The sequence below is a fragment of the Emys orbicularis genome, chromosome 9 (assembly GCF_028017835.1).
Source record: "Emys orbicularis isolate rEmyOrb1 chromosome 9, rEmyOrb1.hap1, whole genome shotgun sequence".
Taxonomy (NCBI): Eukaryota; Metazoa; Chordata; order Testudines; family Emydidae; genus Emys; species Emys orbicularis.
Genome location: NC_088691.1, coordinates 47,867,051 through 47,884,863, shown reverse-complemented (window position 1 = coordinate 47,884,863; position 17,813 = coordinate 47,867,051). Strand labels below are relative to the sequence as shown.

General features: G+C 52.1%; 1 protein-coding gene across 1 annotated transcript in view; it reads right to left on the bottom strand.

Annotated features, from left to right (window-relative positions):
- LOC135883616 (endothelin receptor type B-like) overlaps window positions 1–16,753 on the bottom strand; it is a 35,064-nt gene extending 18,311 nt beyond the window's left edge. Inside the window, exons 1-2 of the mRNA XM_065410831.1 lie at window positions 16,259–16,753; window positions 751–863 (exon numbers count right to left, since the gene is read on the bottom strand). Coding sequence (XP_065266903.1) covers window positions 751–863; window positions 16,259–16,753 — 608 coding nt within the window. The remainder of the gene's footprint in view (window positions 1–750; window positions 864–16,258) is intronic.
- Window positions 16,754–17,813: the final 1,060 nt, after the last annotated feature.

Here is a 17,813-nt window from a genome sequence, read left to right as displayed (position 1 = left end):
GCAAATAGCGTCCCTGGTTGCACCAGGAGGGTGGGAGGTGAAGTCCAGCTGGGGGCAGAGATGGGTGGTGGGCATCCAGGGGGAAGCCAGGTCTGTAGGGAGAGGGGTGAACAGCCCTGCAGTCCGTCTCTGCATGCTGGAGAGCGGAGGAGGGGCCTAGAGAGAGGCAGGTGCACAGGCATCCCAGGGAGGGGCTGTGGGAAGGGCCAAGGTAGGAAGAAGTCCAGGGAGGCAGTGTGGAGTCTGAGGGAGCAGAGCTCAGCTGCTCACCACAGGGTGCCTGGCCTGGAACCTGGAGCAGAGGGAAGGCCTGAGTTCCCCTGCCCTCCAGGACCAGTGGGGCAGGAACCCCCTGCCACAAGGGGGAGAAGGACAATTGAGTTTGGAGCCAGGGAGAAAGCACTAGGAGGTGTCGCTCTGCCCGAGAACCCGAGGACAGCCCTGCAGAGCCCAGGTCAGGGCGAAGTGTTTGTTGATTTGAGTTTAGTTTATTGGATTCTTTGTTTACCCCCAAGCGGGGGGGGGGGGGGAAGGGGCACTAAATGTGACCTGGCTGGCCAACCATGGCAGGGCCGGAGCAGCTTTCTGCAGGGGGAGCTAGAGGAGAGCCAGCCATGCCATCCCCAGACACGAGGGAGCACACCAGCAGTGAGTCCACTCTTCAATCGGCTGCCTCGAGGACAGCAAAGGGCTGCGCTGTGATTAAATTGACCTGATTGCAGAACATGGTGGTGACAACAGGTTCATTACCTGTCTATGCTGAGTGCACAGAGGCTGAGGACGGTGATGCCCACAGATGCCTTCTGAATGAATGGAACCAGCTTGCACACCTGGACGCCGAATGGCCAGTCTTCTGCCAATAGCTGAGAAAGAGGACGAAGACGCACATGATTAACAGGCCCTGTCAGGCTTTTTGGATCAGGTTGTTCCCTTCATGGAAAGGGGAGGACGCTATGAAACACTTGGATGTTACCTCCGCTGGGATTCGGGGTGACCTTTCTTGGGCTGTGTGAGCATGGAGTTGTAAAATGGCTTGTCCTCTCCCACAAGCACACTTTTAGGAGGAGGGTTTATTGTGCTGAGGGGTGGTCCAGAAGCCAATATGTGAACCCAAACACTGGCATTTTTTGAGAGGTACAGAATTTAACTTTGACCCCTATGGGCCTGAAGCCCCCCTGGCAGTTGGGTTCTGGGCTGGGCTCACATTTGCCAGGGGCTCATCTTTAGCTGCTGCTGAAATCTCACAAGAATAGCTGCTGAATTTCAGTGCCATCAGATTCCAGCCCAGCCCGGATTCAGCCTTGTATCCAAACTTGAAGTAACTGTTCATCTAAATGTAGATCTCAACACCAACTCCTCTGTGCAGCACTAGCTGCTTTGGCCAGTAGTTTATTGCGTGAGACTGAGGCCCAGATCCTCAGAGGCATTTAGGTCCCTGACTCCCACTGGAATCAATGGGAGTTTAGGTGTCTAAATACTTTTGAGGATCCAGGCCTAAAAGCATAAAAATGGCCAACTTGCTGAGGGCTCTAATTGACAGAGCACCCTTCAGCGTTTCAGAAGTCACTGAACAGACTCAGACAAGGAACAGCAAGGAAACATTTAGGATCAGATCCTAATTAAACTTGACTGAGATCAGGATTTGGTCATTAGAGAATAAACTAACCAGTTTATAATCTTGTATTCTGTTCCACTTTACCCACTTGACTTCAATGGAAACCGTTACTTGAGTAAGGCAACCTGGGTTGGCCCTAGGTAGCCACCCATAAAGGTTTAAAAATAATAAGTTGTTCTACGATTAGAGAGGATTCATTTTACTCTAACAAACATACTGGCTCAAATTCATCCCATTGAACCCAATGACATTATACCAGGGCTTAATTTGCCCCATTGAGTTTACTAAGGACACCGTCTCTAATTGGGCAGGATAGCGTACTCATGCTAAATTGTTAAGTTAATTTATAATTTAACATCACCATTTGAAATCCAGCTATGGGGCTTGTTGACTCAGGATTATACTGAAACAATTGTATTGCTGTACATTAGGATAATTCAATTATACACACATGTGCAAAAAAGGAACAATGCAACATTACATTAAGACACTACAGAGTTAGGTTGACGTAAGGCAGCTTATGTTGACATAACTATGTCAGTGTCCACACTACAACCTTGCTCCCGCGGATATAAGTGCTTAGGGGTTGAGGTAGGCTTGAGAGCCTGAGCTCCAGCCTGAACCGAAACATCTCTGCAGTTGTTTTTAATGTGCCAGCCCAATCTCCACCAGCAAACGTCTATGGTGTCAGGCTAGGAGGCTTGCTCGGAGGGCTTGTAACACTAGTGCTTATGTCGGTATAACTGATGATGCTCAGGGGTTTGACAAAGCAATCCACCTGAGCAATGTAAATTATTCTGATCTAAGCATTGGTGTGGACAGTGCTATGTCAGCAGGAGAAAGCTTCTCCCACTGTCATAGCTACTGCCTTTTGCACAGGTGGATTTATTTTGCCAATGGGAGAGCTCTCTCCCATCGTCATAGAGCGTCTGCACTAGCAGCACGACAGCTGTGCCACTGTAGCGATTCTAGTGTAGACTAGCCCTCAGATGCAGCATAGACATACCCTTAGGGCCTGATCCATTGTCTTCAATGGGCTTTGGAGCAGCCACTTAATCTATCAGTTCCCCACCTATAAAAAGGGTATTGTGAAGGTTGACATGCATTATGATTATGTGATGCTTGGATACTATGGAGATGAAGGCGAGATACGCACCTAGAGAGATGTCAGTGGAGTTAATAATCTGGTAGGAGAATCCGTATTATAAACTGACACCTCTGCTCCTCAGGCATATTGGAACATAAAGCTCATCTGTGCAAGAGTCAGAGTTTTCCTGGGGGCCAGTCCAAGCCTATGCAATGAGCTCCTCCAGGAACTAAGAGCCATCCCCAAACCTCCCCCCCCCTTTTGTTGCAAGTGCCAGGTGCACTCTGACCTGCTGTCTAATACGAATGCAGAGCAGCATGGACATTTTAAAATGCAAAACCAAAACCATATCAACACAAACCACTTCACAGCACACACAATGACAGCAGGAGAGAAAGGAGTTTGTTAGGCTGCTTAATGGGCTCCTGGAAGTGCTCAGCTATTGCAGTGATGAGGGTGGTATAAGAATCTGAATAGAACAGAATGGAAGGCATGATGCTCAGCAAACTGGGATAACTTTATCTAGTATTGTAACACCTGTTATTTCCCTTTGTCTCCCATTGGGGCCTTGTGTGCTGCTCCTTTCCCCCTACCCCTCTGGCAGTCCCTGTAGCACTGTGGACTCACCCCTGCGGCGCCTCCTGCCGGTTGTCTCAGGAATTAGCTCTCCCAGCCTTGGAGCACCATCTGCAGGCCACTACCACTTCTGGCCCCCATGTCCCTCCCAGGACCCTGGTGCCCCTTTAACTGGGTGCTGCCCCCTGGCAGTACCCCCACAGCTCTGGGTCTCCCCCTCCCAGAGGAACCCCCACCCACTATCCCCACTTCACCTCAGTCTTGGCTACTGCCCAGTCTCCATCTAGCCCCCATTCACTGGGGCAGACTGCAGTATAAGCCACTCATCACAGGTAAAGGGGTTCAGACCTGCTGCCTCTGCCTACCCATGGACTGCCCCCTGCCTTACCAGGCCTGCAGCCTGGGGCTTTCCTAGGCCGGAGCTCCCCAGCTCCTTTGGCCTTTCCCCAGCCCTACTCCACTCCAGATACCTGGATAACCTCCCTGCAGCCAGGCCCTTCTTTCTCTGCATTCAGAGAGAAAGAGAGTGCTGAGTTTCTGGCTCCCAGCCTCTTATACAGGCCAGCTGTGGCCTGATTGGGGTGTGGCCCAGCTGCGGCCGCTTCCCCAGTCAGCCCAGCTTTTACCCCTGCAGCCCTCTTTCAGGGCTGATTTCAAGCCCTTCAGGGCTGGAGTGGGTGTCCACCCCGCTACAGTCCCTTTTCTGGAAGCCTAGCTACTGTGATGGGGCACGGTCAGATGGCTATAGGAAGGTAGTGAGAAACAGGCATGTTAGCCCCAGGCTAAAGAAATCCCTGTTACCATGGTAACCAAATGGCAGTTAGTCCAGGTTAATCAAGACACCTGGGGCCAATTAAGATCCTTCCAGAAAGCAGTGGAGACAGCTAAGTTGATTGGGACACCTGACGCCAATCAGGGGCTGGCTGAAACTAGTTAAAAGCCTCCCAGTTATAGGGCTACCATACGTCCGGATTTCCCCGGACATGTCCGGCTTTTCGGTCTATAAATAGCCGTCCGGGGGGGATTTTTAAAAATCTAAAAATGTCCAGGATTTCCCCCCGGTCGGCTATTTATAGATAGAAAAGCGGCAGCCAAGCGCCGCTGGGCACCCAAAGCCCCTTCCCGGCTCCCCCCATCCCCTGCAGCCTTACCATGCTGTCCGGCCCCGCAGCTGTCTTCCCCCTCCTCCCATCCCCTGAACGCTCCGCCCCCCTGCTCCTCCCCCTCCCCTGCTTCCCGCGAATCAGATCTTCGCGGGAAGTCTGAAAAGAAGCAGGGGCAAGTGGGGAGGCAGCAGCAGGTAAGCTGGGGTGGAGAGGCGCGAGGAGGTGAGCTCCGGGGAGGCGCGGCCCTGGCCGAGCGGTGCCCGGCTGCCCCAGCGGCTCCGGCCCAGCTCGGGCCCCAGCACCCCCAGCCCGGACTCGGCCCAGCTCGGGCCCCAGCACCCCCGGCCGAGCACCTCCGGCCTGGCCCCAAGCCCCGCAACCCCAGCCGGAGCGCAGCCCGATTCCTGGGCTCTTTAAAGCCGGCCCTGGTCAGGGGACAGGGAGGGGGGGTTGGATGGGTTGGGAGTTTGGGGGGGGGGCTGTCAGGGGGGCAAGGGTGTGGAGAGGGGTTGGGACAGTCAGGGACAGGAAGCGGGGGGGTTAGATGGGTCTGGGGGGGCTGTCAGGGGGGCAGGGGTGTGGAGAGGGGTTGGGACAGTCAGGGACAGGGAGCAGGGGGGATTGGATGGGTCAGGAGTTCTGGGGGTCCTGTCGGGGGCGGGGAGCAGTTGGATAGGGCATGGGAGTCCCCGGGGGTCTGCCTGGGGGCGGGGGTGTGAATATGGGGTGGGGGTGTGGATAAGGGTCGGGGCAGTCAGGTGACAGGTAGGGTCGTGGGGCGTTCTCAGGAGGAGGCAGTCAGGGGACAAGAAGCAGGGCGGCTTAGATAAGTGGTGTGGTCCTAGGGGGCAGTTAGTGGCACGGGTCCCAGGAGGGGGCAGTCAGGGGACAAGGAGCGGGGGGGGGTTGGGGGTTCTGAGGGGGGCAATCAGGGGGTGGGAAGTGGGAGGGAGTGGATGGGGGTGGGGCAGGGGCGGGGCTCCTCCCCCCCCCAGTGTCCTCTTTTTTGCTTGTGGAAATATGGTAACCCTACCCAGTTAGTCAGGGAGGTGTGCATGTCAGGAGCTGTGGGAGGAAGTTGTGCTGTTGGAGAGACTGAGAAGTACACACCATATTAGGCACAAGGAAGGAGACCCTGAGGTAAGGGTGAAATGAAGCTTGAGGAAGTGGGGGCTGCTGTAGGGAAGTAGCCCAGGGAATTGTACACGTCCTGTTTCTAAAAGGTCAGCTACCATAGCTGATACTATTAGGGTCCCTGGGCTGGAGCCTGGAGTTAGGGTTACCATATCTATTAAATAAAAAAAGAGGACCCTCCACGGGCCCTGGCCCCGCCCATTTCCCCACCCCAGCCCCGCCCCAACTCCGCCCCCCTCCTCCCTCCCACTCCCAGCCACGGGGAAAGGGCTGCCCCAGCGCTACCGGCTTCGGGCAGCCCCCATGCCCGGCTCTTAAACAGAGCCGAAGAGTCAGAGGAGGAGCAGAGCCGCCGCGGCTGGAGGCTCTGCTCCTCCCCTGACTCTTCGGCTCTGTTTAAGAGCCGAGCTGCCCCAGCGCTACCGGCTTCGGGCAGCCCCCATGCCTCCGGACCCTGCGCTGCCGGAGCCCGGGAGGGGAAGTGCCCGGCCGGCGGCTGGGGTCCGGAGGCAAGGGGGCTGCCTGAAGCCCATAGCGCTCGGGCAGCTTGGCTCTTAAACAGAGCCGAAGAGTCGGGGAGGAGCAGAGCAGCCGCGGCTGGAGGCTCTGCTCCTCCCCTGACTCTTCGGCTCTGTTTAAGAGCCGGGCTGCCCAAGCACTACCGGCTTCGGGCAGCCCCCATGCCTCCGGACCCTGTGCCCCCGGCCGGGCACTTCCCCTCCCGGGCTCCGGCGGCGCAGGGTCCGGAGGTATGGGGGCTGCCCAAAGCCCGTAGCGCTCGGCTCTTAAACAGAGCCGAAGAGTCGGGGAGGAGCAGAGCCGCCGCGGCCGGAGGCTCTGCTCCTCCCCTGACTCTTCGGCTCTGTTTAAGAGCCGAGCTGCCCCAGCGCTACCGGCTTCGGGCAGCCCCCGTGCCTCCGGACCCTGCGCCGCCGGAGCCCGGGAGGGGAAGTGCCCGGCCGGCGGCTGGGGTCCGGAGGCAAGGGGGCTGCCCGAAGCCCATAGCGCTCGGGCAGCTCGGCTCTTAAACAGAGCCGAAGAGTCAGGGGAGGAGCAGAGCCGCCATTTTCCCGGACATGTTCGGCTTTTTGGCAATTCCCCCTGGACGGGGGTTTGAATGCCGAAAAGCCGGACATGTCCGGGAAAAAGAGGACATATGGTAACCCTACTGGAGTAGAGGGCGGGCCCAGGCTTCCCCCTTTGCCCCCCCTGATTAATCACTGAGACTGAGAGACAACAGAGTCTGTGCAAGGGAGGATAGCTCCTCCTCACCTCCCTCGCTGGCTTATGACGAAAATGGCTCAGTAGGCTGTGACCCCTGCCTCTAGAGAGAGAGAAGGGCTATGTGGAGGGTCACAGTGAATCTCTGAGGTTAGCAAAATCTGCCAGGAAATGTGGGACCCACGGAGACAAGGACAGAGCTTTGTCACAACTGGTGTCAGGGGTGGGATCATTGTTCACAGCGTGGCGGAAGAAAGAGGTTTAAAAAAAGTGCACTGGGGATTTGGATTTTTTTTGTTTTGGTTTGTTTGTTTGCTTTTACCACAATTGAGGAGGTGGTGAGAGCTCTGGTACAAGCCATGGCAGCCCTGCAGTAGGCCACCCGGGCTCAGGCAATGGTATAACAGGAGTCTATGTGGCTACAGCAGGAAACCAATCAATTATTGATGGGCCAGGCAACCCAAGATCGTGCCCTCTTGCGAGAGGTAGTGGACCAGCTGAAGATCCTCACCACCCAGGCCGGGGGTCCGACGGGATGCGAACCCTGAGGGCCACTGGTTGTCTGCCAAAGATGACATCAGAAGATGCCGTAGAGGCATATCTCCTCTCATTTGAGAGGACTGCTCAGCGTGAGGTGTGGCCCCAGGAGCAGTGGTCCAGCATTCTCGCCCCTTTTTTGTGCGGAGAGGCCCAGAAGACCTACTTTGACCTGCCTGCCACGGACGCCATTGACTATCTCCGGCTAAAGGCAGAGATCCTAGCACGGTCAGGGGTGATGGCAGCGGTACGGGCCCAGAGGTTCCATGAGTGGAAATACCAGGAGAACAAACCCCCGAGGTCCCAGCTATTCGACCTCATGCGGAAGTGGTTACAGCCCGAGGCGTGCAGCCCGGACAAGATTTTGGAGACCTTAGTCATGGATCATTTCATGCGTGGACTGCCACCAGATCTCTGCAAATGCGTAGGCCAGAATGATCCGTTCACCTATGATGAGATGATCACGCTGGTAGAAAGATGGATGACAGCTAGGGAATTGACCCCGACTACCCAAGGAAAGCCCTTTTCAGAGCAAGCACCCGAACCCAACCCTGGAAGGGAGTCCTAGGTGGAAGGGGGGGGGGGGGGCGAAAACCAGCAGGGACCCAGAAGGAAGGGATTGGCCTGAGTGGGGGGAACCCTGGGACAACCCCCCCTAACTCCCGTGATAGGGGAGTGATTAGAAGCAATTATAGATGTTATGCATGTGGGGAATGGGGACACATAGCAGCATAGTGTCCCAGCACCGAGAAGCCTATGCAATGTAACTTGGGGGGATTGGGAGGTCCTGTGCTCCCTTATCCACCTTGCATGCGTCGCATTAGCCCCGCATAACTACACCAGGCCGGTGAAGATAAACGGAGCAGAGACTACAGTGCTTGTGGACTCTGGGAGTGCTATCACCCTTGTATCGGGTATGCTGGTAAAAAGTAGCCAGCTGCTACAAGCCAAAAACATAGCAGTGACGTGTGTGCAGGGGGCCGTGAGCCATTACCCCACCATCCTGGTGGAAATAAAAGTTCAGAGGAACCCCATTGAGGTGACAGTGGGCATAGTTCCTAAACTCCCATATCCTGTAGTTATTGGGAGGGACTATCCAGGGTTTGATAATTTACTTCCCCGGAGAGGCTGAAGGGAGGTGGGGACCCTGAGGGCAGTGACTCATCGTCGGGGGAATGTCAACCCCCGATGTTCGCTGAGATTTCTCAGGATCTGTTCTCAGCCCCCCGAAGGACCTGGAAGACCAAAAAAGTGAGGAAGGCCGCAAAAGCCTTGGGAACCCAGATCCTGACCCAGGGCCAGAAGACCGCCCTAGTAGGCAGATGGACACGAACAGCCAACAGAGAAACTACCACCACAGAAGGTGAGCCGGAGGCTGGCCCCAGCCGTGACAGTGGTGAGCCATTGGAAAAAGCAGAAGCGGGCCCCTGGGAGCTCAGGCAGGTTAGTCCTGGGAAAGAGACTTTCGGGTGGGAGCAGGTGGAGGACCCCAGATATGATAACGCCAGGAAAGAGGTGGCCAAGATAGACGGGATACCCGTGGATGGGAAGGTCCGGGGTCCAGGACCTTACTTTATAGTGAATATATCTCCTGTACTGGGTGGTGCAAATGCAGGAGCAAGAGATACAGCAACTTCTGGTGCCACGAAAACATCAAAAAGCCCTATTGAGCCTCGCCCACAGTCACCTATTTGGAGGACACCGAGGGGTAGAGAAAACCCAGGCACGGATCCTGCGGAGATTCTTCTGGCCAGGAGTACACGAAGATGTCCGGCGATACTGCACTTCTTGTCCGGAGTGTCAGCTACATAGCCCTCGCCTGCACTTGCAGGCCCCTTTGATACCTCTTCCAATAATAGAGGTACCATTTGAACGCATAGCCATGGATCTGGTAGTGCCCCTAGAGAAAACAGCTCGGGGCAACCAACATGTGCTTGTTGTACTGGACTATGCAACCAGGTACCCGGAAGCTGTCCTCCTACCCAACATGGCTTCCAAGACAATAGCTAAGGAGCTAGTACAGATCTTTGCCTGGGTTGGGCTACCCAAGGAGATATTGACGGATCAAGGGACACCTTTCGTGTCCAAGTTAACGAAAGATCTCTGTTCATTGCTCCACGTCTAAGCCCTACGGACCTCTGTATACCACCCGCAAACAGATAGCCTTGTGGAGAGGTTCAGTAGGACCCTCAAAGCCATGATCAGGAAAGTGGTGAGCCGGGATGGGAAAGATTGGAATATCCTATTGCTGTACCTCATGTTCGCCATCTGGGAGGTCCCGCATGCCTCCACGGGTTTCTCTCCGTTCGACCTACTATACGGGCGCCACCCCTGGGGCATATTGGATATAGCCAGAGAAGCCTGGGAAGAGGAGCCAAATCGAACATAGTCGAGCGTGTACTGCAGATGAGGGATCGGATAGCCCGAGTTACGCCCATTGTACAGGAACACTTGGAGAAAGCACAGGAGACCCAACGAACCCATTATAACCACTAAGCAAAGCTTCAATGGTTCCAACCAGGGGATCGAGTGATGGTCCTGGTGCCCACAGCAGAAAGTAAACTGTTGGCCCAGTGGCAGGGACCCTATGAAGTGATTGAAGCTGTGGGAGAGGTGAACTATAAGGTGCGGCAGCTGGGCCGCAGGAAACCAGAGCAAATTTACCACATCAATCTTCTAAAACCTTGGCACGATCGAGAGGCATGCTTAGTCACACAGGAGACCCTTCCCCAGGAGGATAACTTACACAAGCAAGTGAGGATATCACCCGACTTGACGCTGATCCAAAAGATCGAGGCAGCCAACATGATTAATCGCAACCGAGATGTGTTCTCTACAAAACCGGGTGGACGACTGAGACCTATCATCATATTCGCACGATCCCTGGAGCCAAGGTAACATTGAGACCCTACCAAATCCCAGCAGCCAAAAGAGAAGAAATCAAGGCCGAAGTAAAGAAAATGTTAGAATTAGGGGTTATTGAAGAATCTTATAGTCAATGGTCCAGTCCAATCGTTCTAGTGCCTAAACCTGATGGTACCATGAGATTCTGTAATGACTTTCGCTGACTGAATGAAGTATCCCAATTCGATGCATACCATACCATGCATTGACGAACTGGTTGATCGACTGGGTAGTGCCCGATTCTTGTCTACACGGGATCTGACAAAAGGGTATTGGCAGATTCCCCTGACCAAAGAAGCTGAAGAAAAGACAGTGTTCTCCACCCCGGACAGACTATTCCAGTACACTGTCCTCCCTTTCGGGTTACATGGGGCCCCAGCCACATTCCAGCCTCATGGATAAACTGCTGCGCCCCCATACTAGTTATGCTGCCGCGTACCTAGATGATGTTATAATCCATATGCCAGACTGGGGAACCCACTTGGAGAAAGTTGAGGCAGTACTGAGCACCTTAAGACTGGCTGGCCTCCCCGCTAATCCCACTAAATGCACCATAGGGCTAGCCGAGGCTAGGTACCTGGGGTATATTGTAGGAAGGGGCATAGTGAAGCCCCAAATGAATAAGCTAGAGACGATTCAAAACTGGCCCCAGCCGACCCGAAAGAAGCAGGTCCATGCATTCCTAGGCCTGGTAGGCTATTACCAATGTTTTATTCCCCATTTTGCCACTAGGGCAAGTCCCCTAAGAGACCTGGTAAAGGCCCGCAGTCCAGACATGGTGAAGTGGACCGACACAGCAGAGGGGGCGTTCACAGACCTTTGGATGGCCCTTTGTAATGACCCCGAACTCATAGCCCTGGACTTTAACAAGGAATTTATTTTACAAACAGACACTTCCGAGGTGGGGTTGGGGGCAGTTCTGTTGCAAATGGTGGGAGAAGAGGAACACCTGATCCTCTACCTAAGCAGAAAGCTGCTCCCAAGAGAACAGAAATACGCAGTAGTCGAGAGAGAATGCCTTGCTGTCAAATGGGCCATGGAGACACTACGTTATTACCGCTTAGGCCGGCGATTTACTCTTGTGATGGACCATGCACCCCTCCAGTGGATGCAGCGGAATAAGGAAAAGAACGCAAGGGTCACCAGGTGGTTCTTATCCCTTCAACTGATCCAGTTCCGCATACGGCACAGGGCTGGATGCCACCACAGCAACGCTGATGGTCTGTCATAAGCACACTGCCTGGCGTCCCACGTTGCCCAACTCTATGGTGTTGAGCAGAGGAGGGGATATGTGATGGGGCAAGGTCAGATGGCTATAGGAAAGTAGTGAGAAACAGGTATGTTAGCCCCAGACTAAAGAAATCCCTGTTACCGTGGTAACTAAATGGCAGTTGCTCCAGGTTAATCAAGACACCTGGGGCCAATTAAGATCCTTCCAGAAAGCAGTGGAGACAGCTAGGTTGATTGGGACACCTGAAGCCAATCAGGGGCTGGCTGAAACTAGTTAAAAGCCTCCCAGTTAGTCAGGGAGGTGTGCATGTCAGGAGCTGTGGGAGGAAGTTGTGCTGTTGGAGAGACTGAGCAGTACACACCATATTAGGCACAAGGAAGGAGACCCTGCGGTAAGGGTGAAATGAAGCTTGAGGAAGTGGGGGCTGCTGTAGGGAAGTAGCCCAGGGAATTGTACACGTCCTGTTTCTAAAAGGTCAGCTACCATAGCTGATACTATTAGGGTCCCTGGGTTGGAGCCTGGAGTAGAAGGCGGGCCCAGGCTTCCCCCTTTGCCCCCTTGATTAGTCAATGAGACTGAGAGACAGAGACTGTGCAAGGGAGGATAGCTTCTCCTCACCTCCCTCGTTGGCTTATGATGAAAATGGCTCAGTAGGCTGTGACGCCTGCCTCTAGAGAGAGAAGGGCTATGTGGAGGGTCACAGTGAGCCTCTGAGGCTAGCGAAATCCACCAGGAAATGCGGGACCCACGGAGACAAGGACAGAGCTTTGTCACACTACCCACAACCCACCTCATCTCATTACCACCTGCCAGCATCAGGCTCAAGTCTTTCCTCAAACCATTCTTTCCTCTTGCCACTCTGCCAATCTCCTGTCCATGTGGCCTGATCCAAAGTCACTTACAGCAAGGGAAAGACTCCTATTGAATTCAGTGGGCTTTGGGTCAGGATTATTAATCAAGAGAATACATGCATTAAAAGCTTTCCCTCTGGCTTCCCTCTTCCCCCTCACACCCATGTGCTGATGGGGTATTTCCTCACTGTGCTACCACTATAATTTTAGACCATAAGCTCTTTGGGAAAAGGGTCTTTGGGTTGCATTGCAGAAATAAAATAAAATGCTGCTATATATTTATTTCTACTACTACTAAATTATCACTGTTAGTTGATAATAAATACCTGTCCTCAGAGTGCAAACCCAGTGGCCAGGCTTTCCAATGGGCTGGCCAGCCATTAAAGGGAAGGAAAAAAAATTTATCACTTTGTTTAAAAACTAAAAGAAGAGTCCTGAGTTATGCCCCACAAGCCCTGATCATGACAAAAACATTCCCTTCCCTACTCACCAGGGTTTAAATCGCAGCTGCAGCTGTGTATTAACATAACACATTAGATCTCTGATTTTTCTTTTTGAAAAAGAAAAGAATTGCTATTAAAATCAGTCCTAAATTGGGGTGTGAGGTGTGCACAGAGCTGGATCAGTGCTGCTGCAGAAAATGTAAGGGAACTGCTGTTTGTGGCACAAAACGAGTGTGTTCTTTTCTGGGAGGTTTCCCACCCAAACCCAGATTAAGCCCAGATCAGCCTGGTTTATAACATCTGCCCACATACAAAGCCCCCTCTGGCCTTGCTGCAGAAGAGTGAGTTTGTAGTTGTGCTCACTAAAGCATTGGAAAGAACAGAAGCTGAACTCCAACAGAAGTTTCTTCCTCAACATGAGCACTGCAGTCCCTGAGCTGCACCCCCTTTTTGCTAACCCATTCCCACCACCCACAAAACTCTGCCAGTGTTCCCCATTTGCACCAGCGCCATTTGTTTGAGTTCTGGAACCCCACCTGGCTTCCTCAGCATATCTCAGTTCTGCGCTGAGACGGCCCCTGCTTCTAGCCTTGCCCACAGAGCGGTGCCAGTGCAGAACAATGCCAGGCTCCCCTAACCCACAGAACTCTCCTAATGCAGTGCAATCATCATCATCATCAGCCCATCTTATTCCACTTCTGGATGCCCGCTACTCAAGAGAGTAGCAATGGGAGCCAGATGGGCTAAGAGATCATGGGCCCTCTGAGTGGCACCCTACTTGTCAGGCACCCAGGCGGCCTATATGGCCCTGAATGAAGGACAGGCCTTGGGACTATGATACAGTGAAGGTGGCTGTCCTGGACAGGGTTGGCCTGTTGGGCAAAAAATATAGACAAAATTTCATGCTGTTAGATGGACTGGGGGTGTGCGGTCCTGAGCCATTGCACAAAAATGGACAGACTGGGCAACCCGTTGGCTATGACTGGGCACCTGAAGTGCAGGGGAGATAATAGACATCATAATACTGGAGCAATTTCTCCAGAGCCTCCTTGAAAGCAAACATGTATGGGTCCAGGGGCACCAGCCAAGTATAAAAGGTACCTCAAGAGGCTTCTTTTGTCCATCCCCCCCTGCACTGAGGCAGGATTAAATAAACCTAGACCATCCCTGACAGCTATTTGTCAAACCTGCACTTGAAAATCCCCTGTGCTCACAGAAGAGGACATCTTCTCACTCACATTAGAGGTCCTTGCTGCACTGCAGATAAGCGTGCTCTATCACTTGCTCTCCCTTGCAAGCTGTTCGATGTTTAAGTGTGCACAGGTGAGTTCTACCCCAAAGGGTTGGTTGATTCAAACTGTGTGTGTTTACCTACCCTTGAATTTGCTGCCATTCATATTTGCCTCTGAGTTTTTCTGTCTGACACGTCCAGCTCATTATATGGAGGAGATTCAAAAATGACTCCAACCTTGATAGGTATTTTTAAATGAAGAAGGATGCTAAAAATTTTACTCAGCAGGAATAAACTGAGTTATTGGATCCCAGGTTATTCTCTCTCCAGGGAGAGAGATGCTGGGACTAGGGCTCCTGGCGTGCTGCCGCACCCCGTCTTGAAGTGGTAATAACAACCCAAATACACCTCTACCTCGATATAACACTGTCCTCGGGAACCAAAAAATCTTACCGCGTTATATGTGAAACTGCGTTATATCGAACTTGCTTTGATCCACCGGAGTGCGCACCCCCCCCCCCCCCCGAGCACTGCTTTTCCGCATTATATCCGAATTCATGTTATATCAGGTCATGTTATATCGAGGTAGCGGTGTATATGGCTTCCGCCTTCAGTACCCCCACTATAAAAGTTGTTCCAGCACCACTGCAGGGCTTAAGAACACATCCTGCAGTTGCTCAGTGCACTGTTGTATAACATACACACACATTGTGGGGCAGTTCTCTAGGCTGTGTTATACAGGGGGTCAGACTAGATGGTCACAATGGTCCCTGCTGGCCTTGGAATCTATGGAAATAGTGATTTAGAAGGGCATCACATTAATTGAAGGATATACACTCTCACTCCCCTTTATCTCAGAACACTCCTTCCTGCTCAGTAATGACACTTGGCATGCTCTATCCATTTTGCTCAGTAACGCTCATCTACCTTTGCACTTAAAGATTTTATCAGTGGGGATACTAGGGCATGGAGAGGGGAAGTGATATGACCACAATTGTACGGAGTTGGGAACAAATCTCAGGTTTCGTGACTCTCCCTCTGCAGCAGGACACATAGGGTATTCACTTCATCCCATAGACCTCCAGGACCCACAGGAAACCTGAGGATTTGTCACCTCTTGCTAATTATTATTAACTAGGTTTATTTTGGCAGTGCCTAACAGCCAACCAAGAGTGGGCCTCCGTTGTGCTAGGTGCTGTGCAAACACTGAGTAGCAGACATTCCCTGCCCCCAAAGAGCTCACAGTCTAAACAGAGCAGATAGAATGGGGTGAGGGAAGGGGTAGAACATGCCAGCAAGAGTGATTGAGGTGGCAGCAAATGGCATGGTAGTCTTACTGTTTTGTTTTTAGGTACTTTCCCATAGGCGTGAATCAGCTAAATGGAAAGAGAAGTGAAGGAGAGGGGCCATTGAAGAGAAGGGGGTGAGGGGACAGGGCAGAGAAGAGGTAAGATGGGCATGTGTGGTGAGAAGCTGAGGTGCAGAGATTGTGAGGGAGGGGAAGGAGAGGGCTGGAGCCAAGAGCCGATTAGCACAGGGCAGAGACAGTCCAGGCAGAAGAGAAGAAAGTTCTCCCAATGTCTAGAGGTCCCTGCTTTGGGTGCATCTGCCCCTTCCCCTCCCTATCTCTTTTCCTCTGCTTCTCTCCACCTGCCACCCGGTGGGTGAGTGTGTGTGCCCTAGTGCCCCAGTACAGCAGTCTTTGCTTTGGCTAGTAGGCTAGTCTGCCTCCTGGTCAGTACAGAATTGTTCTCCAGTCTGGTGCTGAGTAATTTTTACCTCTTCCCTGGAGAGATTGTTCATTGGTCCAATCAACCTCCCATCTGATATGTGGCCTAACTGTCTGTTTCTTCAAATAATTTCATTGTCTCCCTTCACCACCCTAGAATCCATCTCTGCACCAGGTGGCACTCATTGCTCTAATAGCATTTCCAGGTCTTGGCCATGACCGTATTGTGCTAAGCCTTGTCTGTAGGGAGAGACATTCCCTGCCAAAGAATTTACTCCCAAGATAGATAAGGACAACGGAGGCTCAGACTTTAGTGACTTGCCCATATTAGGTCAGTGGCAGACCTAAGAAGAGAACCCAAATTTCTTGGGTCCCCACCCAATGCCTTCTCCACTGGCACAGTGGTTCTCTGACAGTTGCTTCAGATACTTGTATACAGTTATCATACCTCTTGGTGTGCATTGGCCACCCAAACCAGTGTTATCTGTCCAGGTATTCATCGTGGTAGGATCTGAGCACTGTAATGTGGGAGGGTGAAATCCCCCTTGCCACCTCCCCAGATGGCAAGATTATTAGTGCCCCATGGTGCCTACCTTGTACACATTGATGGGAAGAGCTATGAGGATGTAGAGAAGGTCCCCAAGAGCCAAGCTAGCAATGAGGACATTGGGCCCATTCCTCATGCATTTGTTCTTGTAAATGATCCTCAGCAGGGTGGAGTTGCCGATGATGCCCACCATGAAGATGGTGCAGGACACGATGGTATTGATGTACTTGAAGATGTGTCTGATTTCAGCAGGCTTTATGCACATAGTGGGCAGAGGTAGCTCTGACTGGGCATTCCCAGGGGTGTCATTCGACTGGTTGGAGGAGGCTCTGACATCCTGGAACAAGCTCGATTGGACAAGACTGTAAACCTGCTCCTGGTGTAGAACCTTCAATGGAATCGTGCTCTCCTTGATGTTCCTCGGGGTCTGACTGCAGACGCTTGAGAAGAGGCAAATCAGGCAAATGGCTAGTACTACAGAAGTTGGGATTCTAGCCATTGAGGATGGAACACCAAACCCCAGCCAGATTCCTATGTGCATTTGCTTGCAGCAGTATGAATGTCTGTTTGAGTCTTGGCTTCTCCTGCAGAGAAGGAATGGGGGGAAAACAGTTATGAGGGAAGGGGAAGCATGATGAAATTGAGGAATTGAATGATGAATCAGCAAAGAAACCCCACTGTCATTATTCTCATAGGGCCTGACCAAAAGTCCAGTGTAGTCAGTGGAAGTCTTTCCACTGACTTCGATGGCTTTGGATCCAGTCCATCCTCAGAGCAGTAGACGCCCTTGAATCGGAGTCACTGAATCTTACATGGACTAACCTCTTTAAATATCTTAAATACAAAAAATGCTGCTGTGTCTGAAATCCTTTAATTCAGTATTTCGGCAAAAAGCCTTTGCCCCTCAGGCACTGCCCAATCCTTATTCCCCTTCTAAAATTATTTCTTTTGTGTATTGCAGCTATATCACCTTAAGCTGAGATCTCAAGTGAGCCAAGTTAACCGGGGCCAGTTTGCTTAGTACAATAGAAGTCCTATCTTCCCAAAGACTTAGGGAGACAATACATGATGCACATTGATTAAATGGATCATGAGTAGTCCAGAGACTGGTTAAATGGAGCTATATTGTACTTTGAGGTCTGCTGTCAACAACAATAGACCACAAGATTTTCTCCCACTACGGTGTGTTTAAACCAAACATCTAATACCAATTAATATGGTGGGGGAATATTTTCCCCCTCTATTGGTATAGTTCTTTAATTGCAATACTTAATTTCAGAATCTCCCACAATATTCATGTTAAATATTAGCGGATACATGTAACTCTCCCAAAGCAATATGCTGCTTTGATGAATGATAGCACAATGGTGCTCACCTCCCAGTTGAGACCTCTAGGTGCTCCCATAAAGCAAATAAAACACATTAGTGCTTATTCCACTTCCCAGCGCATGGGCACTGTTTTACAATAGCAGTGCGCACATCTCAGGATTTCAAAACACTGAGCCATTTAACCTCACAATGTCCCAGGCAGTAGGTTAATAGTACAGAGGAGAAAAATGGCACAGATAGCACGTGACTTCTCCAAACTCACACAACAAAAC